We start from the raw sequence: 26037 nt of genomic DNA, 5'->3' as shown, positions 1-26037 counted from the left end.
CAGCCTACCAGAGCACCCACCGCTGCACCACCCGAACCCTCAGTTGCTGACCTGCACATACCCACCGAGAGGGCAAACCATAAACTCGGTGTTGGTTCTGGGTTCGACGGCGATGTTCCCAGTCAGGGAACCAGGGAGCGCTGGCACCTGTAAGATGTCCCCGCCGCTACTTCCACTAGCATCTACCAACAGCTGAAGGCTCATCTTCCCCCCGCCCCAGCGCAGTTTCTGCCCAAGGAGCTGGGTTTCGGCCTCCCCGGGGCAATGGCAGGGGTTTAAATGGGCCACGAAGCAAGTATGTGCTCCAGGTCAGGTACGTACGCCAGGCAAGCCAAATTTTTTCACCATAATTTCTGGAAAAAGTAAATGCAGCACCTTACACGTGAGCCAATGAACTAGTTAATTTGCTGTACTTTCACATCCTAATTTTAGTCACACTTGTGCGGATAGCTCGTCACCCTTTGGCTGCCCATGAAAAATTTTGCTGGCATAGTTACACTGAGGAAAGGAGTGAAGTCATCACGCTTGCAGGATGTGGCACATTGGTGCAATCTCCCATGCACATTTATTTTTGTTGCTATTTCTTGTTCCGTGCCAGTGACCAAGTTACGCTAGAAAAGTGAAAATACATCCTCTCTACTGCTGGGAAAGAGGGCAACCGGTGCCTTGAGCCTCCACCAGAGCAAGAGGTTGGATAACATCTCCAGAATAGACAAGCTCTAACACGGGGTGAATAACGCAGCGTCAGTGCAGGGTAGGAAGGGACACGATCCCGCCAGAGTTCAACAGCGGGGTCCCCCGGAGAGCTGCCCCGACAGCAGCGCAACCGCTCCTCTCCAGCTTGTGTGCAGGAGGAGAGGGGAAGACGGATCGCCGTCATTTGCACAGAACACAGCTGTGCTCCTATAAACCGCATCTACGCCGAGAGCGCAGAGCTGTTAACACCGCTCATGTAGACACGAGACGAGATCAAAACCGCTCAGGGCAAGCCTGCTTTTAACAACGTGTGTCAGGCACTAGCGTAAACCGATGAACATTCGGATAGAGACAGCAGACAATAAGGGCATGCCCAGGCAAAGAGCTCTCCTGGTATCAGTCGAGGTATAAATTTATAACTCCTCACGTTATGTCAGTATGATCCACGATGCAGAGAAAACTCCCGCATAGCGGAATAATTTGTTCTCAGCTACGGGGAGCTGAGATACAGGCACTGTCGGTCGTCTTATACTTCAAAACCCTGCGAGCACCTAGGGTTGGTCTTTTTCTTCTTTAAACAACCGCCCCTGTTATTTCTGTCTTATTTGCATCTTATTAACCATCTCGCATTTACACGCGGGCATCTGAAGCAGCTGCACAAAACAAAGAGGACAAAGCATTACTCCGACCAGGTGCGGCCTCCCCCAACAGCGGCAGCGTGCGAAGGTTGCGTTTTCCTTCTCCGTCGTTTGGGAGGACATCACGTAGTCTGCTAACTCAGTCACTTCATTTGGGCATAGGAAAACTTTTATTTACAACATGTTAATTAAAAAAATAGTTGACAAAAAAGGCATACAGTATTTTATACTAAAAGAATAAAGATTTTTATTAAGCACTGTAAGTTGCATTCAATAGCCTTCAAATACACCACACCACAATCCATCTACAACCAATCAAACCCAACAGTAGTTCATTCTTGCACAATCCATGAGTTGGGGCAGAACTCCCTTCAACTTACATTAAGATACCTACTTAGCTCTTGCGGGCAGGGAATGGGGAATTACACCTCATTTCTGATCACTAATGTGTGATGAAGAGCATCAGGAGAATTATATGAAAACGAATATAAAGAAATGATTCTGATTTTGAAGTACATTAAGTTTGGAAACACTAACAAAAACATCAAAATGATACAGGTATATTTGCTTATACTAAATTCTTGATGGGAAAGTTCTCAAGAACAAGCCATTTGTTTCCTGCTACAGAAGGGGGGTACTTTTTTTTTTTGAAGATCAAAGCTTTTTTTTTTTGTTTTTCACAGAATTTCATATTTGCTAATATGAAGGCATAAAACAGCAACAGAGAACAATAATGCATACAGCAATGAGTACACCAGGGTAACGTTGATATTCAAAACGGCTAGATAATTTTTTTTTTTTTTAAGTTTTAGAATAAATGCAACAGAGGTCAATAATCACAAAATTTTAAGGTTAGAGCAAGATCAGTCAATGACTAAACATAGTTAACATCTTTTATAGGACTATTACTGATTATTAGCTTTTTGTTTTGCAAATGGGCACAGTACTTGTAAGAATGGAAGAAAGAGGACAATAACATGCATAATATTAACTACACACTTTAAAAATTATGAACCATGCAGAAGTTTAGCTCAAATAGTAGTACTAATGGTCTACGTCTGATTCAAAACCACATAGTTCATTGATCACGGATGCATGGTATTAGTCACAAAAAGTTTCAGAACACATTGTGTTTATTTTGAAAGGTCATTTGCATCTTCTATGATTTCAAGTTTATCTCCATTTAACTTGCTTGTAAAGTATGTATGATGTATATTTAAAATCAGCAGAACTGCAATATTACTCTATAATTTTTAGTTTCGATAGTTTGCACATTTTAACACAAAAGAACCACATCAACGGTGATGAAATTTAAGAAAGAAAAAACTGTGGTTGTGCCTTTTTCCCCCCATAATCATGAAATCAAAGCCTTAAAGAAAGCTTTATTGTGACACAGTAATGCAAAATCAAATATAATGGCATACATATGGTGCCAAGTACTAAAAATTATATTTTAAGCTATATATACTTAAAGACTGCCAAAATTTGTTTTCTTTATAGTTCAAAAAACAAAACTACAAGCTTTTGTCATAACCAGTTTAAACTTTATGTATACTTCATTTTAAGTGCGGGAGTCAAATGCTCTTCATTCTCTTTCTTTTTTGTTTTATTGTAGCATTTTGACTACAACTGGTTAAAACTAAAAATGTGTTGTTTAAATCTCTGACATCAAAGAGGGATCCGAATTTCCAAAGTCCTCATTTTTCTCTTACGGAAAGGAAAAAATGTACGTAACTGTAGGCTCTCTTTCTTTCCAGATATTCCTAATCCTGACCCTTCCCAACATCCTTCACCCTCTATAAAAAATAAGTTTACTCTTCTTTTTTTAAGACAGTGGCCTCAAGAGCATCATCTTTATGGCAAACACTGTCTGCATTTAGTGCATTTAAGTGAGGATTTGTATTGCACATTTTAGAGTCATTACTCAAGGCACTTTCAGACTGATTGGAAGCCCTGATGTCTCCTGTATTCCCATTCATCTGGGAAGCTGGTTTTTCCTCATTCACAACTCCATTTTCAGCCAGGGATCCATCTGAAGACACAATTGAGGATTTAGATTCCTCTGATTTTGACTTAAGTTCTTTGGCTACTTCTTCTGCTGAAGCAGCATAAGGAGGTTTGCCCTATTTTTTAAAAAAAGAAGAAAATTACTGAAGAACCACTGCGATATATTTACAATCTGTTACAAAGACACTATTAATAGGCAGCATGCAGTGTGCAGAAGGATGACAAGCGAATACCGAGTATTATGTACTGCTGAAATAAGAAGTGGCATACAAAATAAACAGCACAGCACGGATGAGAAAGAACTGTCAGCATTTCTGAGTGCCTTCTAGCCATGCCTTCCGACGCTCCTGCGGTAAAATGCCCTTTCTAACTCCGATGGTTACTGCACAGTGTAAGAGCTACGTAAACGGCTGGAAACACCAAAACTGAGAATCAATATACAGCTTAACTCTGCTTCTTGGTTCATATACATTATAATTTAATGGTATGATTACACGTTATTCAAATACAAACCAAAGCTTTTTTCAGACAAACTGTAAAGAAGTGCAAAAGTACCATGCAATATTATCTATACTAGTCTATATGCTTCGGAGATTAGGAAAGTGACTTCATACGAAAAGCATATAGTAGAATCTTACAAGACTGAGTATAACAATAAAAACCAGATTTATGCAGCATTAGAACGTATGTTTAGTTTTTAAGTCTCTGCAACAATGAATCTGAGCGTTCCAGAAACGTAATAGGCTTTAAACAACAAACCAAAATCAGCAGGTTGGGTTGCTAAGAAGCAACGTTCTTATCTGTCACGCTGTTAACAAAGTCAAGTACTAAGAAATGACTTAAGATACGGACATCATATATGCCTCAAACAATAGCAAACAGTTTCATAGTGTAATAATCTTAATTTTGACATACTAGAAACAGCATGGTTAGTACTTTCCTGAATTGCTGAAAGATTTTGCAGGTGGGTAAGAACTGTTCTTCTCTAGCATCAGGACCACAAACCTTGTTTTCCAGAAAATCACAAAAGATTCTGCAGTAGCATTGCATAGGTCTGTGACTGGCATATGAGGGCAATGAGTATTGTATCACATGTGTAAATGTACTTCTTCACAGGCTTTACTAAGTGTTAAGTCTTAGATTAAATACACGCTTTTGTTTCTTTCCAGATCAAGAGTGAAAGGTCTCATCTGGTGAAAAAATAGGCACGTCTTAATGTTTGCTAAATACAAATTGCTTATTTCAGTCGGGTTCTCCAACCTTTGCTCATACCGCCTCATAATGAGTATCGATAAAGCCACCGCAGGCAGGATCTTGCTTGGTGTAAATACGCATGTCTGAATCTGGCCCTACCCAGGCACTCTTTCCTTAACCGCCCGGGTTTGTAAGACAGGGAAGGACACTGTTGCCAGTTAGTCTTAACTGGGTATCAAAATCTACTTGTTATGCATTAAGTTTTCCAAGTTCTCCCTGCCACAGGCATTTTAATTCACCTTTTTTCTTTTCCTGTAAAAGGAACATACTCTAGAGTACAGTGACTGGTGATCGTAAAATCCAATGAGCTCAGGACCAGTCAATAGAAAATGCCACCGTTTATCTTTCTTCTCCCTATCACAGGCACGATTTTAGACCAACATCCTTGTGACCACAAGTATTTACCATCCAAATTGCATATCATTAATAAAAATATGAATACCCAAACTTGCTGACTGTCTGTCAAGACTGTCTACCATCCACCTTCAGGTACTATCTGAACTACATTTACATATGTAAACCTCTAGTAAGCGCAGAATATTTGGGAGCTCCTTCTCAGGGCTTCCTTTATTTCATAGGTTAAAGTATTTGGAAATTAGATACTATATAATTAACATAGTGGTTTCTCTTCTATTTAAAGTAAAAGATGTAAAGCTTTAAATACATAGGTACATTCGTAGACATATATAATCTGTATACACAGAAATTTAGCAAGGAAGAGAAGTATTTGAATTTTTACACCTAGAACGCAGCAAGTTTTACTTTAAGTTAACAGTTGCTTCATTATCCACTGGAGAACATCCCTTCTCTCACTGTCTGATACCTGCAAACACCCCCTTACTCTTATATACTAATGTCTCCATGACAAATTGCAGATCCATATGATATATTTATTGTGAAAGTTTTCCACCTATTTACTACCCACTCACCCATTACCACTGGGACTCGCATCTTCGCTCAAAACTGCATGGCAGCAAGAACAATGGAAAAGGGAGGAAAACATAACTCTGAAGCAATTGGCATTTAACACGAAACAGCAGTTTGCTTCAGCTATATTTAAAGGATCCATGGAAAAGACAAAAACCATGATCCACAGACGCTTCATACGTTGTCCCCGAAAACGAAACTGTGTGCTCATGGGGGCAAAGACTGGTCTGTCATTTCCTAGAAGTTTAGAGTAAGTTCTTACATTTGGAGCCATGCAGCAGCAAAGAGCCTTCTACTGCTACTGATTTTTCTTCATGAGGTTGGACCGTGGTCCCAGAAAAGAAACTGGGAAAGAGTCGGGGTGGGAACAGAAACACCTAATTTGTTTCAGCTTTGTATTTCTCCCATTTTCCTAAATTTTCTCCTACTCCCACGGCTGGTTAGAGCTGTGTAGGCACAGCCTTCATATCAAAATACATTTTTCCATGTCTGTCTTTATAACCAAAGTTTGCTTATAATTGAGATGCAGCACTAGCCTGTCATTCATCAGTGGTTGTGCAGCTTACAGCTTCAACACATAGGCAAGATCATTGTTAAGAAACGCTTTTATCTTTTAAAGTTGTGCTTGTCAATATTAGCTGGTCTGGAAGTCCGTACCATACTAGCCTGTGAACTAGAGTGTTTTGAAGTCAGGCACATGGCTTTATTACCTGAATTGCTCCCTGGCTTTTATAACCTCTCCCATAGTACCTTCCGCCTCTTCCAAAAGTTCTTATCACTGGAGTGGAAATAACTCCTCTAGGACGCCTGTAAGTTTTGAGGGAAAGGAAGAAAGAAAAATACGTATCAGCTTTGTTTAAATCTACTTCAAATTTTATTTTGCTGGAAGATCTTTTTTCTAGCTTTACTGTCTAGTGACTAACATTTACACTCCTTTAAAGAAGCAATATAACTAATTCAGAATTACAGGGTTCTACTGCTGAATGTAAATGCTCTTCTTGAATACTCAGTGGGTATAATTTACCTCATGTGTCCTCAAATGTGTTGTATGCAATTTCTAAATGCCTCCAACTTTTCCCTGTTTTACCTTTTTCCCCAATCATTAAACCACATATGAAAAGTACGTTCCAGAAGACTGCACTTACCCCCTCGCTGGTCCTCCCACAGAAACGACCTGCAGAGGAAATGGCCCTCTACCCCCTCGTCCACGTCTGCTTCCAGCCCAATGGCCGACTACAGTGCCGGCAATTTCAAGTTTCCCTCCCTGAGAAGGAATAGGTTGGACTCCTGCACATAAAAGCAAAACCAAACCTTGATCTTCACAATCATAACATTAAAGTCACGAACGAATGGAAAACTGGTTTGCCCGGATTTTATCACATATACAGTTTCCTCTTTTGATACTGGGAGATTATTGCTCATTTTGCGGTCTTTCAGAAGCATTGTAACTCCAAGAGTCTTTCTTTCCCCCCCTTTTTAAAAATAGATATGAATTCTGAAAAGAAAAATGATCTTACATGACTACTTCAGTTTCAGTAATTAAAAATATACTTTAGATAAACATTAAGAAACTGAAGTGAAATTTTACAAGCTATCTGAAGATTTTTTTTTTTCCTGCATTCCTAACGAAGAAGTAATTTTTGCAGGTTTAAAGGCACTTTAGTGAACACCAAATATCAGCATAAGACACACAGATTATAATTGCTATAAACAACTTACTAGGCAGAATTATCTGTACTAACACTAAGTTGTTATAAAAATATAGCATTAAACTGATCTGGGTGTAAAAGGTCGGTTTATCCTTCCCCTACCAAGAAAGCAGGTAAAACTGCAATTGTCTAAATAGGAATGTATCTTCTATTCAAGTTGCTCATATCTTTATACCTGTGTTTTGCCCTTAAAAATCAACACCAGGGCATAACATATATTTCAAGAAATCTAGGAAAGTGCAACTGAGCCAGATGTTACTGGTAAGACCATCAGCACTGAAAAGGTTACAAAACACAGCATTTATGCAGCCGCAATTAGTCCTCAAACGTTAATTTGCTAGAAACTAAATTACTGATTAAATTCAAAAAGGTTCATACTTCCCTGTACAAGTCTTTCAGCTTCAAATGCACATTGTTTATGGGGGCAAAGTTATTCACACAACGAAGCATTAGAGGTATGTTCGCTCTTAGGACAAAAGCTCAGAGGCCAGAAAGGACAGCTAAATATATGGGAAAATTTTACCCTGAACGGGGGATTGGAATTAACAGGTTTCCACTGTCCCACCTCGTACAGGAGACGAGCAATGGGCACACAGGGAGATAAATAAGTCTCACGCCTGTGTCCATGCCGACATTGACACCAGCGAAGAACAGGTTAGCAGTAACACTGAAGTCAGTCATTTCTACGTTGGGTTGTTTTTGCAAAAAGCTCAACTGCCCCCGAATTTCAGAAAATAACTGTTAATACATTCAAGCAAAGTTCAGCTGATTACAGATTCCACTCTCGCATTTTGAAGCGCAGGAGACAGACCGTCTCGTTCGGTTTTACGGCTATCCTGTGTTTGGAGGAGGGTTTCTAGGCGTGAGAGAGGCTGGCGCCGAGGGGCTTGCGGCAGGGACCTGGGGAGAGTGCCTGGGAGAGCAGAGCAGACAGCAGCCTGGGCAGGCTCTAGAGAGGGAGAGCTGAGACAGTTAGGGAGAAAGGGAGACCGGCAGTCAGTAGGAAAGCCTCAGACCAAACCGTAAAGTGAAGGAAGCCGTTGCCAGAAGCTCTAAGAAAAGGGTTTTGGGTATAATTACCGCCCTGAAACTTGCTAGTCCTGTTGCTGTCATTGCCAGAGAAGGCTCCGGAGTGTCCTGCCGCTGCTGCCACCCGGAAGGCCCGGTAAGCGCCTGTGGCTACTGTTTCCCCATAAGGGCCTCCGAAGCCATAGACTCCTGTTAGACCCAGGGTAAAGAAAGACAGGGGAAAAGCTGTGAGGGGGCCAGGCATCCGGGAAGGCCCCTAGCAGAGATGCTGCTGCCTCCTTCCATCCTTCCGGAGTCAGCAGGGAGGGTCGCGCTCCTGCAGGCCGGGCAGGAGCAGCCCACGGCCGGCCCGGGCGATGCTGCACGGGAGCAAGCCACCACCGCCGAGGAAGCCCTGGCCAAAGAAGTCCTGCTGCCTTAGGGAGCACGGGGTCTCTTATCCAAAGAGCAGGCCTTTAACCTGGGTTTGGAACGGGCATCCCGACTTCTACGGCATAATGAGCATTGGAAGGCTTGCGACAATTTTTTGGCAATGAGCTCCGATGGCTACAGTTGTGGCACCCCAAGAACATCTTACTCCCAATGTCCAGTATCAATACACCTATGGGCCTTGGTACTGGGGAGATTTTGAGAAAGGGAGTAATTCTAGAAACAGCCTGGAATGGTTACAGCAGTTTTCACACTCAAGGGTGCCAGTGATTAAACGACTGTAGCAAAACACAGAGGGGTGGGGAGGAGGAAAGGGTGTCTTCAACCCTGACAGTTAAACTGTGTCCATTAATTTAGGCATTCTTAATATTTATAAATATAAATGTTTTGAAGCAATGTACAGTGCACATAAGAGCCTTTTCAAATCATCCAGTGTTGATCCATTCCTCTTTTTTCTATTCATAAAATGGCGGTAAAAGTAGTTTGATCTGGCACAGTTACTAAAAATCCTGATGGAAATACGCAGCAATACAACACATTCCATATTGCTAGGCTATGGCTAATGAAAGTAACAACAAAATACAGTGACTGGCACATGACAACACGTCAACCACTTGCTTTCATGTATTTTTCCTATGAAATCGAACAAGCAAATCCGTTCATAGTCTTGGGAATGTGAAAGACAAGATAACGCTCCACACCAACATGTTTCGCACCACTGTCCCATCACTTACCAGCAAAGCCTCTCCCCCTGCCCTGAGGTGGTGGGACTGGCCCAAAGTGTCGAGGATACATAGAAGCTGGATAGAAAGGCATGGCAGGTGGAGGTGGGAATGGGAGAGGATGGTTCTGCCTGGAGAAATTTAATCCTTCTAGGATGCTCTGACGCATCTTTTCAACCTTGGCTGCCTGCTCAGCCTACGAATAAAGAGAAAGTCACAGAGAGATGTTAAAATTCTGATTTCAACTGTATAAAGCTACATTTACACCACAAATTCAAAGAAGAGAGCAAAATAATAGAATAGTAGACAACTACTGCAAACAAATTCCATAAAGCTAGCTAGAAAATTACAGTCATCTGTCTTGCATACCTACTAATAGTTCAGTGATATTCAAATTGTTCACAAGAAAATCTTTATGTATCGGTAGAGAGATGGGAGTCTAAATACTGAGGCAGTTTAGAAGTCGGTAACACAGAAACAGTTTAAAAGTTAGAAAGGGCTTTCCAGAAAGGAACTGAGAAACCTCCTTTTATAGTCTCCTGAACACTTAATGCAGCCCTTTACTTTAAACAGAATAATCACCATAAACCTGGAGTGCAAAACAAAATCTATGTAAACAGGCTAAAGCATGCCTGGAGGCTACCAAGCCTGAGAGGGACCACAGCCATCATCAATATTTAATCTATGATCAGTTTCCCTTGAGTCAGAAATAAGAAGAGGTAAGCTGTGGTGTTAAGATTTCATACCTCCCAAAAAGTTAAAAAACAGTTTTGGTCATTCAGTAAACTGTTGATTTTTATCAGTTTCTTCTTTTTATATTTAGATAATAACTTGGCATCATTTGGATACCACAAAAAACTAATTCATTTGTATTTTAAGATGGTCGTAAGAAATGTGAAAAGATTTTGAGCTTAAGGACCATAAGAATGACTTCACAGTCCGTAAAATAACATAGAAATCACAAGTTTTCTTTCACTGTAAAACCATTGCAGCTTAGTCCTTTGTGACAGTCTTGCTAGCTTGACCCAAAAAGACAGTACTTGAACCAATGAGCAGAGAGAGTTTTCAACTCAGTCGTTCATTACATCACAATTGCATTCAAGTTTCCGTTTCCAGAGAGGAAAAAAAATAAATGAAAATTTACGCCAGTTTACTTTTTCCAAATCTACCAAAATGCCATCTCAATCATCAACAAGAGATAGGAGAGTAAATAGAGCTGAAAAATACCCATTAGCCATTCACCTCATATTTCCCTTTTAAAAGTACAGAGATGATACGTGAAGTAAATGACTGATCAACCAACCACACCTCACACTTCTGAAAATTTGGCACACTTGATACTCTGTCACGCTTCTGAAACTACACACCTGACCATCACAGAGGTCAATGAGCGGAACTTTCTCCCGGCTTGCTTTGATGAGCTTGGTCTGGAATAATTTTCCATCAAAATACATCCACGGACAGCAGTGCTCCCATGGAATTGGCTGTCCACAAGCATCGTTTGCAAAAAGTGCCATATCGACACCACTCATAAATAAAGCAGACAGCTGAATTCCTCGGGGATCAAGATTCTCAATCTGTTTAAAAAAAAAAATTGGAAATTTAGTAAGATAATAATGAGATGTAATTCAAAGTTATTCCAGTAGTTACATTATTGTCAAAACTCTTGAAAACAGAGCGATTTTAAAAGGTTGTCCAGACTTTTCACACATAATTGCCAGTTTGACTAGAAGAACGCACCAGAATCTATTGCCTGTGCATGCAAAACTGCAATACTCAGGAAGGCTGTTGTTCCCATCCATCCACTCGAGAGGTGAGAGATAAACCCAAAAAACTCTATTTTCTCAACAACAAAGCACAGGAAATTGTTTCTCATATTTTAATGTTTTAACTCAATTCATTATCAAGAAGTCAGTAAAAAGCTTTAAGTAAAATACTCATCTTTAATTTGTGGCATGTGGTGTCTGAACCACCTAAGATGCATACTTCAGCTGCATTAAGATCATTGATAAATATGCAGTACAGAGTTTTTGAAACCATGATAAAGCATGTTATAGCAAGGAAAAGCTTTAAAGACACTTACAGGAAATCAGCAGTAGAAAATGTCATTAAAAAATTTATTTCAAATAATCTTGTGCTTCTGAGATTTTTTTTTGTAGAAAGTTTCAGGAATGAGCTCAATGTTAGCATTCAATTTTTCTTCCCACATACCCCATTTTCCTTCCAACTCCTTTATAACGGATTTTCTATTAGCTTGATTCGAGATTTTGCTGTTAGAACGTGTCTCTTATTAATGAAGCAATGTTTATGCATACAACAGCTTTATTTAGGATGCAGGATAGATACACAAAGGTAGAATTAAATAGTGAATAATAGCTGGTGGCAGAAGCAAGAAGGATTTGCTTGCAGCAAATATGTTTTTAGCCCTGGCATAAGAAAATATCACTACTAGTGTTCTCTAAAATACTTCTGAAAATATCAGCCCTTTCTTGGGAACATTTGCAAGACCTTGGTATTAGATTTTAAAATTAAACTACATTGCCTTCCTTATGCATAAGCAACCTTTATGATCCAAAAGACTATCCAGATCGTTTTGCAGATAATGCAGCTGGGTTCAAACTCAGCTGCTCGTTCTGTCTGACTTCAACAAAAAGAGAAGCAGCTGCTTCGTATGAAGACAGTAACAACACTGCATGAAATACTGCATCTTTCAGTTAACCAACATCTATTATGGAAACGACCCATATTACTCTTTATGTGATTTAAAAATAAAATTTGGAGAACAATTTCTATTAAACAAAAATATCGTATGCTGTTTATCACTTGCCTTGTCTCTGCCTTTCGTTTTGTGTTGGAATGGAAAAAATATTTTCTCTGGGAATTCCTTTCTTAGATCTCTAAGACCAGCAATTTTCACAGTGGGGTTTCCTCCTCTTTGCATCAAATCTTAAGAGAGAGGCAAGACTTTGATAACTCTTATAGATACCTTTGCCAAAATCTCTACCCCATGATGTTATTTGTTTATTGTGTTGTGTTTTGAAAATGGACATTGAAGACTAAGTGGCTGACACACTGCAGGTCTTTGAGGCATCCAGCCTTCCCTACAAAACTGACATTTGAACTTCCACCGATACCCACAGGTACAATTACTCAACTTCAGGAGAGCTTGGGGTAGATGTCTTGAACCACGCTCTCATGGTTCTCATGAGACTTTAAAAGGCTCTCCACCATACTCCACCGAGTCCAATGTTCGTCACCTCAGATGAGCTACGTACATTTCTTCTGAACATACAGGGTAACTCATTGTCAGTTCATTCCTTTGGCAGAGGTTGGCCACGTGCTTCCCTGAAGACAAAGTACTGCTCTTCATACAACGCAGACAACTGTCACCTTCTTTGGACCAGAATCTCCAGGGTTCTGAAAGGCCCAGTAAGCACACAGGGCTTCCAGCTTGAACGTCTAGTAAACACGTTGTAAAGGAGTTCCAGCAAACACCTGAATGATTCTCCTGACGGACAGGATCTACATTTAGGGTGCTTTTAAGGAATTAGCTACAATGAGGAATACTCAAAAATGCTGTTCTCAGGAGTCTAATACGCTTATAATCCATGTCAGCAGCAATTCAGTCCTAAGTGCTGGAGCAAACAAGCAGTCTTGCATGAACTCATCAGCTGTTCGTTATAGCTGTCTTCATCCTGTGTTTCTTCACATCTTTTTCAGCAATGAGGGAAAAGCCAAATAAATTTCTTCCTGTTGGATTTTATTTCTTTATTTATTATTTGAGCTGTTGGCATTCATTCTTTGGTATATGGGAAGAGGATTTTGGTTTTCTGTTAACTTTGCCATTAAGATTGCTAATGTGAATTCTCTACTTGCTGTGTGGTAAGTTCAAATAGATTCCAAAGTGGATTCAGTTGTTTTCTTCCCCTTACATTTACTAGTACTTCTATGGCTAAGTGCTCGGTTTCCACGAGCAGACTGATTTGGTTTATAGATTGAGACTGAGAAGTCCTTGCCAGGGTGCTACATGCAGGAATGCAAGCCAGATTCTGCTCGTCACCCACAGAAGAGAAATAAGTCACTTGTTGGCTTTGAGAATGCTCTTGTATTAGTGGCAAAATATTCCTTAGAAAAGCCTAATAGCTGAAATCTGCGTGAGCTTAAGTATTGTTTCTTCTGAGAAGAGCGGTGCTAGGATTGCTGCTTTTGTCTGTGTCCCTCTGCAGCGTGCACCTATGAATATGAACAAACTTGGGAAACAAGTACCACCTTCTCCTTGCTGATTTAACTAAGGACAGCATGTATCCAGGCACTGCTGGGAGCAGAACTGGTCACTAGACTTTCCTGACTCGAGCCCTACGGTACCTGAAGGACTATCTGAAATGATTTCTTCAACACGAGGTTGCACGATGAAGAGGCGATCAGCATCTCACCTCCTTCGCTATGTTGATCATCAGTGCAGACAGGAGATAAGATGGATCACTTCCAGTTGTGCATTCCCTATACATCCTAAAACCTCCCATAGCTTCCAGTTATCAAATACACTATTGGGCTTAAGGTACATTATGTAGAAAAAAGTATCTAAAATTATTTCCATTCAGAAAAATGTTTGCTTAAAAAAATAAAAGGACTAAATTCTACCATTTTATTCAGAGAACTTCATAGTAGGTTCCAAACAAATTCTGAAGAGCAAACAAGGTAAAAGCAAAAACCAAATCTTGCATATTTTAGCTCAAAGGCTAGAAGAGGAAATTTCACTGTGAACATATGAAGATTAAATGGGGAAATCCCCCAGAGTAAGATGAAGTTGCACAGATTGACAGGCATTCTGTATTTACAATAAGGATACCACAATAAGCAACTCTATCAATTAGCTAGCTCTATTTACTTCATATAATACTACTGTATTAGAAAAAAATAGAAACTTTGAGATCTTAACTTTTAAAATCCTCAAAATAATTATTTCTACAATTCTGTGACTGTTTTCCCTTTTTCTCTCCTGCATTTTTCCATTCAAGATTATGCAAGTCTCTCTCCATTTTTACAATTAGCTGCAAAAATCTTTTGAATGCTGAATCATGAAAAAATACCCAGGTTAGTAATTAAGAACAGCCACACAAGGATTAAGTCTTTTTCTTTTTTTTTTTTTTAATCTTTTTAATGGAAGCACATCTGTTTTAAACTTCCAAGAGACAACTACTTAAGAAATTGTGAGAAAAGGTTCCGCAGTATAGAATGCATTTAAGATTTTAGTTATCTATCCAACCAGTGAAACAGAACTGATTATCAACCTTTGCAACACTTTAAAATACTAAGATTAATATTTTGGAAAGTATAGGTAATTACAGAAGGCTTTTAGTGAGACAGGCACATACACATCACCCACTACAGTTAACAATATGGATCAGCTGGGAATAAATCTCTTAAATTATCAAAGTTATAGTCAAGAATTACCTTGAGTTCCTGAAGCTGGTCAGGTTCATAGAGCTTTGGAGACAATGCTTGGGCAAGAAAAGCATCAAGTTCCTGGCGACGAAGTATACGAACCCCCGGCCACTGTACCATATACCTACAGAGGAAGCCCATAATTATTCAGAAGCTTCCTTTAACAGGTAAATCAAGTGGTATTTTATTTGATCAGAAGCCACCAAAATGCAACAACAAAAAAAACCTGTTGTGCAAGAGCCTGCTTCCAGTGAAGAAGAATTTAAAACTTAAGTGGATTCTGATACATCTAAAAATATAAAGATTCACGGCCTTTATAAAAAAGACTAATGGTAAAAGGACTTTGTGAACATGGTTTCCAGATAACACATTACTCAGAAATTATCTAGTCAGTGAATTTTATGCTCATCACGTCTTAATGAACAACAATTTAAATATTCCATGTCACAGGAGAGAAACATGGTGTCCAAATGAAAGAGGAGCTCTACTTTAAGATACCATTTGGACTATTTTTTGTACACTTACTATTCTATAAGGAGAAAAACAAAGGAGTTTTAGTGCTCAAAAGGCAAGACAAAGTACAATAGAACTGAAGACAAATTTACATTTATTGCTCTCAAAAATGGCTTAAAATTTTTCATGTGCAACATGCTAACCTTGGATTCTGCCAGATTTATAAGCCAGTTGTATTGAAATAATCACCCCTTTCCAAAAAGGTAAGCATCTCTCAATTCGTCAGTCAATTTTCTATCTGAAACAGGTAAGTATTTTGGACCTTGTGACTTTCTCTTTGCAAAGCCAAAGTGTAAGAATTAATACTTCCAACTGTTGGTTATCATCGTCTCAACTAGATGAGCAATTTGAACACAGGGAATCTAACACATCATAGGCAGAGTATCATGCACGTCAACCTTGCATCCCGATAAGCTGCTCTGCAGCCGTCCTCTGAAGAACTCTCTCTTTTGCTTTGCAACTTCACCAACACAGCCTCTGAGACCCCAAATGTTGTTTTTTTAGGAAGTTGAAGACTAGAGTATAGTAAGGGTAAACTAATTCAAATGCTGCAGCGGCCTCTTTGCAACCCAACATTTTTTTTCTCTTCCCTTCAGTCCTCTAGAGACTGAAGAAAGAAACGTTGACTATACAGCATGCTTTTAAGACTCACAGCAGCGATGTTCTAAAAACGAAACAAACCCCTTCTCCTAGTGACGCTGCAAATGTGAATTAACACTTTCCATACTCACAGTTTAATACAAAGTTAAATATGTCAGAAAGATTACGTGGTAAAACCTTTCCTTCATTCTGTTTTACCTTAAGGTAACACTGACCTTAGTACACAACAGAGCACCATAAGATGAGTGGGCACGTTAGTTGGATTGAGCATTGCTGGTGTATCTGATCTCATACAGGCCAAAAATGCCCTCATTCTTCGGTTCTTGTCTTCTACTGCTTTTCCCAGCCACAGCTTCTTCAGATTAGGACAGGTCCATTCCCTGAACGCAAGTGCTTCCACCAGCTCAGGGGTTTGAGGAGATTTTCCTTTGTAAGCAGCCCATTCTTTAATTATCACTGGTGAAACTACAAAATGGCAACAGTTGAAAGAAAAAAATGCAGAGTTAAAAAGCAGCGTATATTTAAAACTTTGTGTGCAAGAGATTTTGATCCAAAAAGCATCACTTTGAGATGGCGATAGATACTGATGTTCTGGATTACATTGCCAAATTGGTAAACCAAACTCTGTCCGGACCATCTTTCAATTGTGATCACCTACAAAGTAAGTGCATGCAACCAACTGTACACTAGGAGTGTTACATTAATATTTTCAAATTAATATACCACATAAAGGAACTACATATATTTTCCTAAAACAAACAGCATGATTTGAAAATGCAATTTTCCCCTAAAATATCTGTTATTGATCAAAAATGTACAGTGATAAATAAAAATAGTACATGAATACAAATATATTCTATATGTGGTCTTTTAAGAACAATACGATCCTAGTGATTTTATTCAAATCAGATTTAAAACTTATGCTGTATTTGTTTGTAGTTGTTCAACTACTGCAATGGAACGAGATCTCAAATATGGGTGGGTTTGGGTTTTGGGGTTTTTTTGCCTAAAAATTTTTACAAAACATTACTTTACATAAGCCTTTCAATTTACTGCACTGCTTGCTATTAAGAGGTTAGTATTTTTGTGTCTGCTACGCTCCCTTTCATCATCATCAAGACTGTTCAACTCTACATTGCTGCTAAATCACCTCTCTTTTTTATGTCTGAAGGCAACCAAAACAGAACGCAAGTTTAAAAAAAAAAAAAAAAAAGTCAAGACTGAGAAATGATACCTTTGGCCTTGGAATGACCCAAGTTTGACACAGCTCAAAATTTGTTTGCACCCTTCTCAACGCAGAGCCCAGTTACGCAGCGTGGAAAGATTCAAGGAACTTGTTAGTGAAGCTTCAGGTTACACAGCCCAGAGAGACTCACTGCAGGAGCACAGACCTGCTCTTTCTGCTAGAAATCTTTGTTACAGATCGAGAGGAGAGTACTACTGGTGCCAGGATAGCCCTTACAGCTACGAAGTCTCCTTCAGCAATCAGACATCAGCCTTACAAGTAATTTTATATTTAGGGGCAGGGAAGCCATGGCAGAGGAGATGATGTGGATTAAAAAAAGCAGCTCTGGAACATCCCAAAGCACTCTCATGCTTTTCTGGAATCAAACTACTCTAGCATTGTAGCTACATGTCATAGAGCTCAGGGTAAGTTTTACAAAGATAACATGGAGCAATGAAAATAAATATTCTGATATATTTAGTTGGTAGCCTCACTACAAAATCATGTTCTATTTTGGTTGCTACCAGTTTTTATATGCCACCAAGCTATACAAGATGGGCTTTAACAGCCAGCAGAGCTACTCCATTATTTGCGCACAGCTTATCACACCCGTTTTCGCTTCTTGTTTAGGCCTGGGACAGCAAACATGAACAAATAAAAGGATGTATTTTATGTAGGTTCTCAAAGACTTGTTTAATTGCTTTAGGTCTCAGAAGCAAGAGATACTTTTGGACCAAAACTTCTTAGTTTTGAGGCTACTATGCAGAACAGTTTAATCTGTTAGCAGTAAAAAAAACCCCAAACTGTTGACAATTGACATAAAATAGTTGTTTGTGTTTTGGAGTTCTTTTTTTCTTTCCTTCAACCTCTTTTTGACAATGGCGGCGATACTCCTAGCTACACTCAAGTTTCTGGGTTTGGATGCCCCACCAGAGGCAAGCAGATGCAAACTCCATATGCAGATCACATTTAAGCACCCTCAGATGACCACTTCCTCAGCCTCTACAACTCCTGGAACAGCAGACAACAGCAAGGAAAGAGCTGTACGGAACACAAATGTTTCACTGTTGTTTATATGTGAAATATATGTGAAAGAAAGACCTCAAGCTTAGAAGGGAATATTTTATGTCTATGTTTTCTACCTGCAATCCTGTTTCAACATTCAAATTTGGTTCAAAGCTTTTAATCTGGGGATGACAACTTCCACGACCCTGTAAGATTAAGGCCACAGGCAGAGTACCTCAGTTTGCTCTCAAAACATACCGCCTTCAGTAACACACTACCTGTAGAGGTCACACTGGAGATCCATCCTGGCTTCAAAATTTTGTGAAGTAATGGTTATTATGGGAAAGGTAACCATGCTTCTTGCAGAACAGTTTAATATGAAGGTCACTCTAGTGGACTGGCAAACAGTATCCTCTCTGAATGATGGGGATGACGGGTGATGGTAGTAGGCGACTCTCTTCTGAGGGGTACGGAGGCACCCATTTGTGCCAACCGGACGCACGCTCTAGAGAGGTGTGCCGCTTACCGGGGGCTCATACCAGGGATGTCACCAAGAGACTACCAAGCCTCGTACAGTGCACTGACTATTATCCGCTGCTGCTGTTTCACGTGGGCACCAGTGACACAGCCAGGAGCAGTCTGAGGACTATCAAGAAGGACTACAGAGCCCTGGGAGCGGCGGTAAGGGACTCGGGAGCACAGGTAGTTTTTTCATCAATCCTGCCCGTCAAAGGGAAGGGGTTTGAAAGGGCCAGCTGAATCTGGTGACTCAACAAATGGTTACAGGACTGGTGCCACAGCCAGGGGTTCGGCTAATTACACCATGGGACTCGCTTTGAGAAACCTGGTCTACTGGGGGCTGACGGGGTCCATCTGCCAGAGAAGGGGAAGAGCATCTTCGTTCATAGGCTTGCCAAGCTGGTGAAGAGGGCTTTAAACTAGAGATGCCGGGGGAGGGGAACCTCAATCCATCCCACTCCTACCAGTTTGATGCCAGGGCCAGCACTAGATGCCCAGAGCCTGGAGAAGGAACACAGGTCAGCAGGAGGGCACCCGAAGAGCAGCACAAAGGAACTCAACCAGTAAGACAGCTTCATCGGGGGCCCAACTTCAATGCCTCTATGCAAACACGTGTAGCATGGGGAATAAACAAGAGGAGTTAGAGACATGCGCACGCCTGCAGGGCTACGACCTTATTGGCATCACGGAGACGGGGTGGGATGGCTCCGATGACTGGAGTGTTGGGATGGAGGGATACAGGCTCTTTAGGAAGGACAGGCAGGGGAGACAAGGAGGGGGTGTCACCCTCTATGTCAATGACCAGCTGGAGTGCATGGAGCTCTGCCTGGGGATGGATGAGGAGCCGACCGAGAGCTTATGGGTCAGGATTAAAGGGAAGGCAGGGACAGGTGACATTACGGTGGGGGTCTGCTACAGGCCACCTGACCAGGAAGACCGAGTGGATGAGGCCCTCTATAGACAGATAGGAGCAGCCTCATGCTCACAAGCCCTGGTCCTCATGGGGGACTGTGACCACCCCAGTATCTGTTGGAGGGACAACATGGCAGGGCATAAGTAACCCAGGAAATTCCCGGAATGCGTTGATAATAACTTCCTTCTCCAAGTGGTAGAGGAGCCAACGAGGAGAGGTGCTACGCTGGACCTTGCTCTCACCAACAAGGAGGGGCTGGTGGGGAATGTGAAGCTCAAGGGCAGCCTGGGCTGCAGGGACCACAAAATGGTGGAGTTCAAGATCCTTAGGGCACTGAGGAGGGCGCACAGCAAGCTCACTACCCTGGACTTAGGAGAGCAGACTTTGGCCTCTTCAGGGATCTGCTTGGCAGAGTGCCACGGGACAAAGCCCTGGAGGGAAGAGGGGCCCAAGAAAGCTGGGTAATATTCGAGGATCACCTCCTCCAAGCTCAGGAGCGATGCATCCCAACAAAGAGGAAGTCAGGCAAAAACGCCAGGAGGCCTGCATGGATGAACCAGGAGCTCCTGGACAAACTCCAACACAAAAAGGAAGCCTACAGAGGGTGGAAGCAAGGACAGGTAGCCTGGGAGGAATACAAAGAAATTGTCTGAGCAGCCAGGGATCAGGTTAGGAAAGCTAAAGCCCTGATAGAGTTAAATCTGGCCAGGGATGTCAAGGGCAACAAGAAAAGATTCTATAGGTACGTTGGGGATAAAAGCAAGACAAGGGAAAATGTGGGCCATCTCCAGAACGAAACGGGAGACCTGGTTACCCAGGACACAGAGAAGGCGGAGGTACTCAATGACTTTTTTTGCCTCAGTCTTCACTGGCAAGTTCTCGAGCCTCACCGCCCAAGCTGCAGAAGGCAAAGGTGGGGACTGGGAGAATGAAGAGCCGCCCACTGCAGGAGAACATCAGGCTCGAGACCATCTAAGGCACCTGAAGATGCACAAGTCCATGGGACCCCATGAGATCCATCCGCGGGTCCTGAAGGAACTGGAGGATGAAGTTGCTAAGCCACTATCCATCATATTTGAGAAGTCGTGGCAGCCCAGTGAAGTTCCCAGTGACTGCAAAAAAGGGAAACATAACCCCCATTTTTAAAAAGGGAAAAAAGGAAGACCCGGGGAACTACAGGCCAGTCAGTCTCACCTCTGTGCCTGGGAAGATCACGGAGCAGATCCTTCTGGAAACTACGCTAAGGCACATGGAAAAAAAAGAGGTGATTGGTGATAGCCAACACGGCTTCACTAAGGGCAAATCGTGCCTGACAAATTTGATGGCCTTCTATGACGGGGTTACAGTGTTGGTGGATAAGGGAAGAGCAACTGACATCATCTACCTGGACTTGTGCAAAGCATTTGACACTGTCCCGCACAACATCCTCATCTCTAAATTGGAGAGACATGGATTTGACTGATGGACCACTTGGTGGATAAGGAATTGGCTGGATGGTTGCACTCAAAGAGTTGCGGTCAACAGCTCAATGTCTGAGTGGAGACCAGTGATGAGTGGCACTCCTTAGGGGTCACTATTGGGAACGGCGCTGTTTTTAACATGTTTGTCAGCGACATGGACAGTGGAATTGAGTGCACCCTCGGCAAGTTTGCAGACTGCACCAAGCTGAGTGGTGCAGTGGACACACTGGAGGGAATGGATGCCATCCAGAGGGACCTTGACAGGCTTGAGAGGTGGGCCTGTGCGAACCTCATGAAGTTCAACAAGGCCAAGCACAAGGTCCTGCACCTGGGTTGGGGCAGTCCCAAGCACAAATACAGGCTGGTCAGAGAATGGATTGAGAGCAGCCCTGCCGAGAAGGACTTGGGGGTGTTGGTTGATGAGAAGCTCAACATGGCCCAGCAACATGCGCTTGCAGTCCAGAAAGTCAACCGTACCCTGGGCTGCCTCAAAAGAAGTGTGGCCAGCAGGTCGAGGGAGGTGATTCTGCCCCTCTACTCTGCTCTGGTGAGACCCCACCTGGAGCACTGCGTCCAGCTCTGGAGCCCTCAGCACAGGAAAGACATGGACCTGTTGGAGCGGGTCCAGAGGAGGGCCACTAAAATGATCAGGGGGATGGAGCACCTCTCCTGTGAGGAAAGGCTGAGAGAGTTGGGGTGGTTCAGCCTGGAGAAGAGAAGGCTTTGGGGAGACTTCGTTGCAGCCTTCCAGCACCTGAAAGGGGCCTATAAGAAAGCTGGAGAGTGACGTTTTACAAGGGCCTGTAGTGACAGGACAGAGGGTAATAGTTTTAAACTGAAAGAGGGTAGATTTAGATTAGATATAAGGAAGAAATTCTTCACTATGAGGGTGGTGAGGCACGGAACAGGTTGCCCAGAGAAGTTGTGGATGCCCCATCCCTGGAAGTGTTCAAGGCCAGGTTAGATGGGGCTTTGAGCAACCTGGTCTAGTGGAAGGTGTCCCGGCCCATGGCAGGGGGTTTGGAAATAGATGATCTTTAAAGTCCCTTCCAACCCAAACCATTGTATGATTCTATGAATTACAGCTGTATCAGTTGACAAGTAACTGTAGCACTGTTCACCCAAATTTAGCATTTAATATAACAGATGAATCTAGGACTTGTCCATATCCACTTACTTCTCCAGGGCATTTCTTACACCTTTGACAACTCTGTACTGGGACTGCTGCCAAAAACACTGTCTTCCTCAGCTGCTGAGGAGCTCTGTCCTCAGAGGAACATTTTGTGTTCTCCTCCCAGGACTTCCACTTGGAGATAAGCAATGTCTACCCTGAAGACTACATTAGCTACAACAAATGCTCAGGATCAGAGCGTGTTCAGCCACAACATCACAGTGCTAATTATATTGTTTTTCATACTAAACTTCCTTCTGCTGCTGATCAGCAGATTTGAACACCCAAAGTAGCCTAAGCAACTGCAGAATATATTGACATCTGCTTTGAACATTACCCTCACGACACTTTAAGGTCAATCCAAGTAAAAAGGGTCAGCATCAATCTGCACTAGGGTAACCTGCTTGATAAACATGTGAACGCTGTTACAGGCTCTAAAGTCATTAGCAACAGCAACCTGCATGCTCAAGCTGTCTGTTAGAGCCCTTGTTGCTAACTACAGCTCAGGTGATTTTGGTATTCTCTTTGCATTTTTTTTTCCACGGACTGAACGTGAGGCATGAGGTACCTAATACCACTAGAAGATCAGCTAGCTAATGCCGATTAATCAAGCCTCATTTTTAACCTTATAATCTTTACTGACAGCACAGCTTGAGCTAAGCGTGCTTGATTTTGCAGAAGGGCTGCTGCCCAAGATACAGCTTTCCTTTTGGCAGAAACAGCATCAGCTGAATACATCCTTGATGGAGAACAGTACATCACAAGGTGGCTAGGCTTAAAATAACAAACCTTTGGATCCAACCAGGTGTAATGACAGCTTGTACAAGTGTGCATTTTTCCACAGAGTGGAAAGGGCAGATGGTTTCATCTACACGTATGTATTTATCAGAACATGAGAAATAACCTGTTTCAGAGCTTGAAAAGAAGAGCAAGTCAGACAATCAGTTTCCATCTCCTCAGAAGGAAGGGCAGCACAACCAATGCTGTGCCCTTGGCAGTAAAAGCACCATCAAGAACTCTGTGATTCAGCTTTTCATATCCTTTGGGAGCAGACATGAGGACATGTACAGCAAAGGCATTACTTAGCAGACAATTATCGCTGAAGAACCTCACTGACTACCTCTTCCAACAGATCCGTTGTTTTTTATTGGCTTTTCAACTACATAAAAATAATAACGATTTAAAAGACAGGAAGTCATCCATTTTATGAAAGATCCATTATCTTGCTGTCTATATGTTTAGTAATAATACTGACGTGTCAGTTTATCACATATTTTTTATAGCCTCCTATAATCCTCGCATGCAATATACTTGCAAATTATTCATGCACAATTATTATGTTTCCAGTGTTATGGTTTGTACAACAAAGATGACAGGATTTTACATATTAATATATTCATTAACGCTCTACATAAATATTAAGGACAATATACATTTCTTTAGAAATTAATTCTTCATTCTCTTAATGTCTCTTAATTCTTAAATTTTCTTTTAATTGTCTTAATTACCGTGTTTCATAACTTGTTCATTTTTGAGAGCAGCAAAAAAATTAAGACACTGAAGGAGAATCAGCATCACTAGTTCATTACAGCCTGGGTCCTCAAAAAAGTTAGCAAGGGTTAATGAGTGTGACTAATCGATCTGAGAAATCTGCTCTTGCCGCTTAAGACACTATTCTTTCCTTCCCTCTCACACAGCCTGCCCAATTCTTGCTACTTACAAGAGGTGACCAAAATAAATGTGTTCCTGCAGCATAGCCCTTTGAAACCACAGACTTGCCTCTTAGCTCAAATCCATCTTTACCAGCATTGTTAGCTTTGCAGTGAAGCAACTAACTTTTGGGCAGACGCTCAAATTTTGTTTAAAATTTTTTTTTTTTTTAAAGAATGCGGTCAGTCCTAAGTTAGAAGTAGGTCAGTAGCTGAATGTGTCCTGCAGCAAGATTTGCCGGAGCTCCTGTAACGAAACCAAGTCAGCAGTAGCGTTCTTAGCCTCTGTTGAGAATAAACCTCAGAAAAGCAGTATAAATGAAGAGAAAATAGAGATTATATAGGTATCCCTAGTAGCCTAGAGAGAACGTTCTTGGCTTACAAGATAAAAACATTCTGAAAACTGAAGCAGACCTTCAGCACTCAGCTACTTCACCACTACAAACGTTGTAGTACACTTTTAAGGACAGATGTCTAATGAGGATAAATGAATACTGCAAATAACTTCACTATTTTAATCCTGAAATAACCTTGTAACCTGAAGTACTACTACGTTGTGCGAGTTCAAAGAATTAAGAAGTTTGCGACTATGTGTGCTGAGATATTATTCAGGCAGGGTAAATATTAATTCCCACAAAATAACTGGCTAAGATAAACAGTTTTTCAAACTTCATTGGAGGATTATCATCTTCACTATGAATGTACAAAACATTTCACAATTAAAAATGGAAAGAGAAAAGGGAACGAACATAAAGTTTACAACTGATTCTTATTTTTACCCTTTTACACATGAAGAATGTGAATGATGCTTTCATACATTCTAGATATCTGATTCTTAAATTTAGTCTATAGTGACAGCAGACTCCTATATATAAATACTTCTGCTGCTGCTGCCATCCACTTAATGCTTTAGCATTCTTTTAACCTTTATAAGATGCTACTGTAAAGTTCAATCATTTCCTTGTATGCATTTCATTATAAGAAAAACACTCTAAAATGAGGAGGTTGAATTTTCTGGAATGATGGCAATTCCTGGAAGCAGAAGACTTAAAAAGACAACTTCCAGATTAATATGAAGATTAACATTCATCCCTCTGAATTAGCAAAAGGATCTTTTGACAAGTCTGCAAAAGTTTAATCTGTCTTCACCCACGTCTACCTTTACTTTCATTACACCTGAATTCTGTGGATTTTAAACCAAGTTTTTATATGCCAATACCTGAAAGATACTAGAGACTTGCAAATTTCACTGAAGTACGTTTAATTACAGATTTGGGAAGACAGAGGGGAAGACAGGGTAAGTTAACATATGCACCTCTCATTTTTGAAAAGAGCGTGCAAATTTGTACGCATATGCACAGAATAGAAGTTTCCTATAACCAAGTGTTGCCATATACTTTGAAAATAACATCACAAACTGACAGCACTTGCACAGCAAGCCCGATAGCGGCTTGAGCATACATTTTAAAAAACAAACCCCAGAGCTTGCTTTGAAATGGTAACATTTATAGTTCTTAAACTACTACAGGAAATAAGATTTCAAATTAACAACATCTTTTTCTATTATCCATGGGATCAAATAAGCCATAAATTCCTCCAGCGTTAGCTACACCGATGAAATCTTAGCAACTATTCTCATTCAAATCACGGTACAAATGGATATGAAAACACAGCAAAGGGAAGAGAAATAAAGAATGGGTTCTACAGTACATACATTCTGGTGGAAGTCTGTTCTTTCTAAAAGCAAGTCTTTCAGTTTTCTTTCTGCTTTCTGCCAAACTAAACAGGACTCCGTAAACATACTGACGAACTGGCCTATAAAGGAGAGCAGCAGGAGGCAGGTCTTTGTTGGCTTCATCTTCTATAGAAACGGCAATTTTGATTTCACCCTTTTGCATGAAAGGAAGCAGAAAAATATGACATGTTATAGTGAACAGAAAGTATTTAGATATGCATGGTAACTCAACCTAGCTCTAATATAAATCTCATCTAGTCAAGAAAAATGTGATTCAGCAGCAGTGTGGATCTTATGTACGTGAAGGTAACAGCAGAGGAGGATCACCCTA

General features: G+C 41.1%; 1 protein-coding gene across 2 annotated transcripts in view; it reads right to left on the bottom strand.

Moving 5' to 3' along the window:
* Nucleotides 1-1556: 1556 nt before the first annotated feature.
* The window catches only part of FAM120A (family with sequence similarity 120 member A), a 54951-nt gene continuing 30470 nt past the window's right edge, over nucleotides 1557-26037 (bottom strand). The window contains exons 10-18 of one of the 2 annotated variants that reach the window (XM_076345909.1): nucleotides 25686-25860; nucleotides 16185-16434; nucleotides 14866-14980; nucleotides 10779-10988; nucleotides 9424-9607; nucleotides 8312-8449; nucleotides 6668-6809; nucleotides 6233-6329; nucleotides 1557-3457 (exon numbers count right to left, since the gene is read on the bottom strand). In XM_076345909.1, the coding sequence (XP_076202024.1) occupies nucleotides 3146-3457; nucleotides 6233-6329; nucleotides 6668-6809; nucleotides 8312-8449; nucleotides 9424-9607; nucleotides 10779-10988; nucleotides 14866-14980; nucleotides 16185-16434; nucleotides 25686-25860 (1623 nt within the window). In that variant the 3' untranslated portion in view covers nucleotides 1557-3145. The remainder of the gene's footprint in view (nucleotides 3458-6232; nucleotides 6330-6667; nucleotides 6810-8311; nucleotides 8450-9423; nucleotides 9608-10778; nucleotides 10989-14865; nucleotides 14981-16184; nucleotides 16435-25685; nucleotides 25861-26037) is intronic. The other variant, XM_076345910.1, reaches the window with a different exon arrangement.

The sequence above is a fragment of the Aptenodytes patagonicus genome, chromosome 8 (assembly GCF_965638725.1).
Source record: "Aptenodytes patagonicus chromosome 8, bAptPat1.pri.cur, whole genome shotgun sequence".
Classification (NCBI taxonomy): Eukaryota; Metazoa; Chordata; class Aves; order Sphenisciformes; family Spheniscidae; genus Aptenodytes; species Aptenodytes patagonicus.
Note: the sequence above shows the minus strand (reverse complement) of the source record. Positions and strands in the feature narration are given on the sequence as shown.